The sequence below is a fragment of the Cornus florida genome, unplaced genomic scaffold (assembly GCF_030987335.1).
Source record: "Cornus florida cultivar Cherokee Brave unplaced genomic scaffold, ASM3098733v1 CherokeeBrave_3.0.0_Hap2_Chr01, whole genome shotgun sequence".
In the NCBI taxonomy this organism is placed as follows: Eukaryota; Viridiplantae; Streptophyta; class Magnoliopsida; order Cornales; family Cornaceae; genus Cornus; species Cornus florida.
The window spans coordinates 121650312-121659763 of NW_026775571.1; the positions used below are offsets into that span (position 1 = coordinate 121650312).

General features: G+C 35.0%; 1 protein-coding gene across 3 annotated transcripts; it reads left to right on the forward strand.

Annotated features, from left to right (window-relative positions):
- Positions 1-290: 290 nt before the first annotated feature.
- LOC132268734 (allantoate deiminase 1) lies at positions 291-9361 on the forward strand. 3 transcript variants are annotated; one of them, XM_059769545.1, is made up of 12 exons: positions 292-490; positions 1317-1405; positions 4915-5018; positions 5090-5174; positions 5296-5412; positions 6881-6990; positions 7070-7175; positions 7294-7380; positions 8114-8356; positions 8475-8600; positions 8682-8843; positions 8926-9361. In XM_059769545.1, the coding sequence occupies exons 1-12, from the start codon at positions 391-393 to the stop codon at positions 9046-9048; spliced, it is 1452 nt and encodes a 483-aa protein (XP_059625528.1). In that variant the 5' UTR covers positions 292-390; the 3' UTR covers positions 9049-9361. The 3 variants fall into 3 exon arrangements, with proteins under 3 accessions (XP_059625542.1, XP_059625528.1, XP_059625533.1); XM_059769559.1 differs by lacking the exon at positions 8926-9361 and having other exon boundaries at positions 291-490; positions 8475-8595; positions 8682-8822; XM_059769550.1 differs by lacking the exon at positions 1317-1405.
- Positions 9362-9452: the final 91 nt, after the last annotated feature.

Here is a 9452-nt window from a genome sequence, read left to right on the forward strand (position 1 = left end):
ATAAATTACTTTGTTGGAGGATAATGATGTATCTAAATCTTACCATAAAATATATATATATATATAATGACAGTGATGTGGGAATGACTGTGATCCGCAATTAGTCTCTCACAAACACACCCCAATTTGCAAATGCAAATGGCAATCACTGACGACTAACCCTAATAATGGTGGGCCCGTGAGGGTCCTAATCCTAGCTGTCTGATCCGAACAGTCACGAGCCACTGTGTCTCCTTGGACGGTTGTGAATCAATCAATGCATAGAGAACGTCAAGGCCCATAAAATAAAATAAAATAAATAAAAGCTCACAACACTACACAGCACAGCACAATTAGGAAGAACAACGATCGAGGGATAGAGCAATTGCATGCTTGTTCAATTGCTGCTTGATGATGATGATGGGTCTGATCAACATTAATCATTCATCCACAACTTTTCTCTCTCTCCTTTTTCTGCTATCAACCGTCTACTCCGCTCAACTTTTTTCTGGTAATTTTATTTCATACCCAACTTTTTTCTCTCTCTTTTTATTTTAATCATATATATGCATATTCCTCTCGATTAATACTCAATCATTTCATTTTCATATCATTTTTTATTCATTTTTTTTATATGTCCACCGGCTGAGCTCCCCTTTGATTATATCATATGCTTATATATATATAATGGTCGATAATTCTTATACGTGTGTGTATGTTATATATGAATACTGTGTTGTAAAAATATATCGCATGTGTTCAATTTGACTCAATTTCTGTTCATGTTAAAGAAAACTACGGAGCACACAACAGGATGCAAATTTTTTTTCTTTTTTTTTTTATGAGAAGTGACAAATTCTATTGTATTTTGAATGAAAAAGAAAAAGGAACCGCGGAAATAATATGCATATATATATATAGGAGGAGGAGGAGGAGGAGGAGGAGGAGTAACTTGAATTCTCAACGGTTTTAATTTACTTTGTTGTAAACTCAAATTTCTCCCACTTAGACTACTTCCATCGATGAACAACATAATACTGGCTAAGCGGCGAAAATGAGATACCTTGAGTCCATTTCCAATAGATAAATGGAAATAAATAATAAGAATTAATGGGAAAATGATGCTTTCTCTCTTTTTTTAAAAAGGTGTACGGGAAAAGGTAACAATCACATCATTTTAGATGGATTCATGATGCCCAGAGGCTTAACTATATTACTTGTGTTATTGTTAGTACACTAATAGTGTATTATGTTTCACCAATTGCCAATGTTGTTTTATGCATCATATAGCTGCAAATTTTGAAATAAAACAATCACTAGCTTTTTTATTTAATAAGGTGGTGAAGATAAAACTGGCATCAAAAGTAATCTGTTTCCAGAAATCTTAAAGGATGAGGCGGTGACACAACTTAATGAGCTCGGAAAGGTATTAAAGTACTCTTCACTTATCTACATAACCCTATTATTTGTTGTTCTTAGGCCTTATGCCAAAATTTGCAAAACCTGCAGTTGAGATTATGTGATTCTCATTCCAACACTTGAGCAGAGTAGTTTAGTCTGGATCTGCAATTCTTCTTCTCTCTGAACATATCTCACCTTTCATTATGTTTGAGTGGCCTGATTGTGTTGTATTGTGTTTCAAGAATGGATTCAATTTGCTGTTTTATTGAGACATTAAAAATAAAGCATTCAGAGCATAAAATTTGGTTTGCTGTTTAGCCTTATTAATTAGTGGTTTGTTTATGACTAGCAAATGCTATGCAATATTTATCATTGATTTACAATAGCCATAACATATTTTAAGAATAAATGAAGCATTATAAAAACAATAGTAAGAATATTAGCAAGAATACAATAATTTTAGTCTTGGTGATTATTAATAACCTAAGGTGGAGATCTATTGTTTGAACCACTAATTAGTCCTCGTTGGACAATGTTGTTGTCAACTTTACCACAGTCAACTTGTTTATTGTGGTTCCATCCTATGTTTGTGGATGACTGCGGTTTTGTGATGAGCTCTACACCAAACTTTGTGATACTTCATGTTGCTATATTTGTTCACATATGTTTTCACTTCATATAGAAGCTATTGCTAAAATTTGTAACTATCAAAGTAATGTTGGAAGCTTCAACCGGGATCTAGTAGAGATATTAGCTCGACACAGAATTTATGCCCTTCACATTCTGTCCCGTGAACTACCAGTAGATCATAAAACTAAACACATGGGCCATACAATATTGTAGGGTGTGGCATTCAAGGATGTAATCCAGAAATAACAAATAGCAGAGTTGATGGATAATTGGTAGATCTCACCACCACACCTTGTCCTCTGGACTTTCCTGCATTGACTTTAAGGCTGTCCCTATCGCACTGTCCTTTCATAATAAGTGTGAAGTTTTCTTGTTAAGAGTTTAAGACAATCATGTTCAACTTACTTTCATGTAATTTGAAATCTGGTGGCATGTTTTCAATTTCAAAGTAAATCATTTACTAATTATAATTCTTATGTGGGTTACCCTCATCATCCAAAGCTGCTAGTGGATGTAAAAAAAACACATCAATTTGTTCTGGATTTGAGTATTCTATTGTTGGTTTCATTAGCCTGTGGCCTACATTTTTTTCATCATTTCTTTCATCTGTGTGATCCATCATGGTATCTCGCACAAATTTTGCTTATACTTTATGGTTGGACCTAGATTTTCCTGTTTCCATTAACTTGTCTTGTAAGGTTCCAGTTGGTGTCTTTATTTCTTGACAGTCCATGACCAATATTTTGTTGCAATAGTAAGGAGCAAAATCATTGTGAAATGCAATAGGACTGTGCATGTGCATGGTTATGCTAGTGTTGGATAGACCATTCTCCAATAGTGAGCTAAAATGTAAGACAGAACTGCCTCGTATTGTGTAATTACAGAGACTACAAGAAAGAGGGGGGAATGAATTTTTGTAGCTACCACCTACACCAAGAATCCTGACTTTGAATATCCCAAAAATCAATACATTGTCCTGATGGAAGGATGCTGCAAAAAAAAAAAAAAAAAAAAATTGAATATGATGCTGCAGATTTTGGTAAATTACTACATAAGTAGCATTCATCTATCTATGAACCCTGACCTTGAATATCCAAACATCAATACATTGTCCAGATGAAAAAGATGTTGCCAAAAAAAAAATGAATAAAGATGCTGCAGATTTTGGTAAATTACTACATAAGTAGCATTTATCTATTTATTTATAAATGGACATTCTATGTCTCTCCTATTACAGCCTAACATAGTATTTACGGTTAAATATATTGTTCTTTGCTTCTCTACTTAAAAAATAAATAATAAATAATGACATGATCTGTGAGAAAAGTATTTTGAGTACCAAGTAATCAGGATTTGGCTGTGGAACATGGAAATGTGAAAAATAAATCATGATGTCCTTGTTCTGAAAGCATGGTTAAAAAAATGTCACCGCTGTACAGAACTTTGGCTAATTTGATCGATCATTTTAGATGTCAACTCAGATAAAAAAAGATAAAAAAAGAGTGGCCCATTAGTTCCAAAACTTGTTGAGTACTTCTGAAAAAATGTACAATTTCAATAAATAATTTTATCATGAACAAAAGACAAATAATTGTCAAGAGAAAACTTTCTGATGCTCTGGCGGAAATTGGAGAAGCTGGATTAAATATGTACACTATTTAAAACTATCAAGTCTATAAAGTTCATTCAACATTTGAGTGATACATATACCTGCTGGGGCAACAATTATCCTGGAATTTGCTATTGCAAAACTTTTGTCGTAAGATATCTGTCTGTGTCAAGAATTTGTATAAACTTGAGAAAATTGAATAAATGAACAAACTAGTTGACTGGATGAACCGCTGATACCTTTTATATATATATATATATATATATTGTTAAGTCACTGATGCCTTTTCGATTTTGAAATTTTCTGAAAAGATAGATTTGATATGTATCTTTATCCTAGCTACCACATTACATTCAATATGGCTGTATAAGTTTTAAACCTTTAAACTCATTTCTTTGTCTTTGTAGCTAGGAGCAAAATATAATATTGAAAAAGTGGTGATGGTGACTGCAGATAGATAACAATATTTGATTGGGAGGTGACCTTTAATTAATAAAATAAATACATTGAAAATACTAATTCACTCTTAAGAATTATCCTTTAAGGATTTTTTTATTTTACCTGAAAAAATTAAGTCTTCTATCAATCATTCACTTTAGATGAATATGCTAATTTTCATCGTAAAGAATTTATTGCTTAAAGATTTATTATATTACCTGGAAAAATTAAGACTTCTATCAATCATTCACTTTTGATGAATATGCTAATTTTCATCATATGACAGTATTGGCTTTGTTTTCCTTTTTTTCTTTTTCTTTTTTCATTTTTGAAAAAAATAAAGAAAAGAAAAGGTTTAGTTTTGCTTCAAAATCTTTTTTTTTTTCTTTCTTTAAGAAATTATTTGAACAATTATTTGGTCATAATAAATGTAATATAAAGGAAATAAACAGGATCTGGGGTACTGGGGTATCTTAATTGGTTTTCTATCAAACTGAAAAAAAAAAAAAGGCAAGAAAAAAATGAAACAAAAGAAATAATGATCTAGGAAATCATATGTTCCGCAGTCTAATGTGAATTTGAGTCGCAATTTTCCTCTCAAAAGTCATTTCAGATATCTTTAAAATTCATACCTTTAATTTAGTTTTTACTTGAATGGGATCCAGTATTCAACTGAATTACTTAGCAGTGACCGGTCATTGAATGTTTCAGTGCATGGGTTGTCTTCCAGTCTATTGTGAATTCAAGTCGCAATTTTCCTCTCAATTCTCCTTTACTCAAATTACTCTTCTCATTCATCTTGTGGCACTAAAATGTGGTTATTTGAAAAACGATACTATTATTGTCTGACCTGGCAGGTAAGTGATGCCGATGGCTATCTTGAGAGGACATTCTTGAGCCCAGCTTCTGTCAGAGCAGGAAATCTTATTCGTAAATGGATGGAGGATGCTGGTTTGATAACGTGAGCTGTTTACTTATTGCCATCATTAAGTAGTGTTCATTAACTCAACTGTGACTGCTGTTGATCTTCAGATGGGTGGACCAAATTGGCAATGTGCATGGTCGAGCTAAAGGGATGAATGCAAGTGCCAAGGCTTTGTTAATCGGTTCTCATTTGGTAAAGCACTTTGTTTATTCACTATTATTATATCGTTTATTATACCTTCTTTATACAACCTAGTTTGCTTAGTGTATAATACATACCAACTGGTAGTTAACTGTTACATATCTCTTAACAGGATACTGTCATTGATGCTGGAATGTTTGATGGTGCGCTAGGTATAGTTTCTGCATTATCTGCATTGAAGGTTTTGAATATCACTGGAAGATTAGGAAAACTACGGCGGCCAGTTGAGGTCAGTTAAATATCAATACCAACGGGTAATGGTTCCAGAAAAGTTGATTGAGTGATGCATTGGACGATTGCAATATGATTAATTATCTCCTTGTTTTCTTCAGCTTCCAAAATTAGATATATTTGTTCTTATTTACCATTGTACCCTGGAAATATGTTTTCCTTACCCAAAAAAAATGTAACCAGGGGCAATTTTATGGGATTGCTAGTGGTGTATGGCAGTATGATAAGAAGTGATGTTGAAGGTTGAATTATTTTTTAAGGACTAGACTAGCAGTAACTGTGTAGCCCTTAGGATCAGCATATATTATAATATATGTGACTTCATGTATGAAGCATACCAAAACATGGCAAGAAACTATATTAGGAAAGAACACATTCTGATAGTGAACCATGATTTGCTACATGACAAACCATGATGGGACTGGATGATTGGAATGTTGTTTTTGCTAGAAATTAATTCAATTGACATTTTACTACAGCACTACAATCCCAAACCTTAAATTTTGATGTATTGTCTCCATCATCATCATCACCATCTTCATCATCACATTCTGATTGTGAACCATGATTTGCTACATGACAAACCATGATGGGACTGGATGATTGGAATGTTGTTTCTGCTAGAAATTAATTCAATTGACATTCTACTACAGCTACATCCCAAACCTTAATTTTTGATGGACTGTCTTCATCATCATCGTCATCATTTTATTGTTGTCGTCGTTTTTTTTGTTGTTATAATTATTTTTAATGTTGTGGATAATGTAACGGGTCCCATTTCACTTCCCATCCGGATCCGATGTGGGACACTTCTAACATTCTCCCCCGCCCAAACTCGCAATGTCCTCTATTAACAGCCATCTACTCTAAAAGCATAATCTATTGGAGAGGGTGTACCTGTAATATATATAAAGCCTTCAGCACGCCCCCTCAAGTGTGGCCTTCTTTTGGTCCAAGTGTCCAACACATATTTCAATTTTAATTTTTAGGGTGACAGTGAGGTTTGAACTTAGGACTTTACCTGTTCTGATAGCATGTTGACAACCATATCTACTCTAAAAGCTTAAGTTATTAGAGAAGGTGTAACTTTAATACATAAATACCTCAAACACCCTCGTCAGATCACCCTGCTTACCCGGTCTGGATCTCGGCACCCCCCGGGTGTGGCATACCCAGGCGGGCGCTTGGCGTGACACCAGATCAAGGACTGAGTCTGGCTCTGATACCAACTATATCAGGTCGGGCGCTTGCCCTCTAACCTAAATGCTTAAGTTATATTGGATAGTATTGCATACCCACCCATATATACCCATTTCACTTCCTATCCAGGTCCGATGTGGGACACCTCTAACATTAATCCAGTACTATAGACTCTTTCAAACACCTATAATGGAGAATTTGAATTAGTTGTGGTGTTGGCATTAGAAGTCAAATTTATATATTTTACTTACTTTTGTACCTTGCAGGTGATTGCGTTTAGCGATGAGGAGGGAGTTAGGTTTCAATCTACCTTCTTAGGCAGTGCTTCTATTGCTGGTACATTGCCGATTTCAGCGTTACAGATACGTGATAAGAGGTTCCACGAGTAACTCACAGCTCATATCCATTTGTAAATCTGCTTAATTTCAGTACATTTATGCATGATCATTCTTCAGTGGTGTGACAATGCAAGATTTGTTAAAGGAGATAACTGGAGAAACTACTGAGGAAAACTTTTTACAGCTCAAATATTATCCAGAATCTGTTTGGGGTTACGTCGAGGTATCCTGGCCTATGTTTATTATCCTGTGGAGTGCTGTTTAAAGAACAAGTATTTCAGCCCATACAACTTCTGTATTCTGAACGCTCATACTGCCCTTGCTTCAATTTCATGCTGCAGGTTCATATTGAACAGGGTCCCATACTGGAATTGGCTGGCCTTCCTCTTGGTGTGGTGAAAGGCATTGCTGGACAGACACGATTAAAGGTATTTTTTATCTCTCCAACACAAATCAGATTTCATTCCTTGTGCTATGGTTTGTTATTGTTAAAGGAATCCAGTCCATTTGATTTGGTTATGCTGTTGCTCAATGTTACTTATATTTGAATTATTGTAGGGATGAAGGTTCCAGGATAAGGTATATGGTATCAGAACTCTAGTTTGATCCACTTCTACAATGCTACATACAAAATTTGTTAGATTTTCAACCAGCAACTTAAATCACATTAAAAACCACTAAAACAAATGCCCATTTGCTATTCCTACTACAAGTAGCATGAAAGTGCACACTGCAGTGGCCGGAATATTCACTAGTTATTCTGACTTGATTCTTCTTTACTTTGAGATGTAAAGTATAACTAAAAAAAAAACTCCATTTACAAAACAAAATAATCAAATAAATAAGCATCTCAAGACTCCTGAACTCATCTATGTGGCTTAAAATCCTTCCATTCTCCTCCATTCAGGCACAAAAAGCAACTTGATTTGTTATAATTTACATTTAGATGAATTGTTGCTTGGTTACTGTGGCATATAGTTGAAGTATGATGATCCAATTAAGGAATTTAGCATGTAAAGATATGTGAATTAATAAATGTAAAGCCTAGTTATTAAATCATGAACAGCAAATCTCAAGTCAAAACTCTGTTTATATTATTCTCTCTTCTTTTATATTTTTTGGAAAAATAAATGATTTGCCAAACATAACCTTGCTTTGCAGGTAACTGTGAGAGGTTCACAAGGGCATGCTGGAACAGTCCCCATGACTATGCGCCAGGATTCTATGGCTGCTGCTGCTGAGTTAATTGTATTGTTGGAAAGTCTTTGTAAACATCCAGAAGATTTTTTATCTTATGATGGTCAGTGCAAAGCTTTTACTGCAGAATCTCTTGCAGGATCTCTTGTTTGTACTGTTGGAGAGATATCAAGTTGGCCAAGTGCAAGTAATGTCATTCCAGGCCAGGCAAGTACTCAGTTTTCTTGAGACTGCTAAATGTAGCAACTAGCCATGCGGGGTATATCTTATTCCATCAAAACACGTTCATGTCTTTACCAGTGCTGCGAAAACCATCAACTTGCAGGTAATTTTCACCATAGACATGCGAGCAATGGATGACATGGGACGGGAGGCTATTATTTATGAATATTCTAATCGGATGCATCAAATATGTGATCGGCGTTCTGTTTCTTGTGTTATTGAACGTAAGGTGTGAGGATTTCAATCCCATTTTGTGTTACTTCATTGCTACATTATGGTATGACTTAATTCTCATATTGGATAATTTCAGCATGAAGCTAATGCAGTGGTTTGTGATACCGGACTGAGCTCGCAGCTGAGATCTGCAGCTTCCACGGCACTGAAGAGAATGGTAGGTGAGAATCTAGTTGATGTGCCTCTATTGATGAGTGGAGCTGGGCACGATGCAATGGCCATGTCTCACCTGACTAAGGTGCATTCTCTCTCATTTCATGTCCAAATGTTCACAAAGTGGTTTTCCTGTTTGTATTAAAGATTTACTAGTATATGAACAGGTTGGCATGATGTTTGTGCGTTGCCGGGGAGGCGTCAGTCATTCCCCTGCAGAGCATGTATTAGATGATGATGTTTGGGCTGCTGGTTTGGCAATCCTGGCATTTCTAGAAACCCAGACGTAAACAACACAACAGTATATATGCGCTAGTATATCTCTCAAATTTTAAAGTGGAGCAGTCATTTTGTGCAGATCCACTGGCTAATTGTATAGTTTTCTTATAGACAATGTTCGACATTGTTTTTGTATGACGTTGGTCTTAATCTCATCAAATTAGGTGGGTTAAAAATAATTTTATTTACAAACTTAATTAGAGGTTTGAGATGTAGAAACAGCACAAGGATATGTGTGGCTGCTTACACATAATTATTCTATTTGGTTGTACCAACTCTTCACGAAGCAGTTCGTAATTGCAAGAAACTTTAATTCGTTACAAACTTATGATCTTACAATAGCTCGTAGATGTTGATTTGTAGTACATCTAGAGAACCACAAGAATGCATGGTCTAGATTCATCTACAATAGATG

Coding starts and splice junctions, on each gene's coding strand:
- LOC132268734 (XM_059769545.1), top strand. CDS start 391: ATGATGATGATGGGTCTGATCAACATTAATCATTCATCCACAACTTTT. Junction 7,176..7,293: donor CTGTTTGGGGTTACGTCGAG/GTATCCTGGCCT, acceptor TTCATGCTGCAG/GTTCATATTGAACAGGGTCC. Junction 8,844..8,925: donor CCATGTCTCACCTGACTAAG/GTGCATTCTCTC, acceptor GTATATGAACAG/GTTGGCATGATGTTTGTGCG.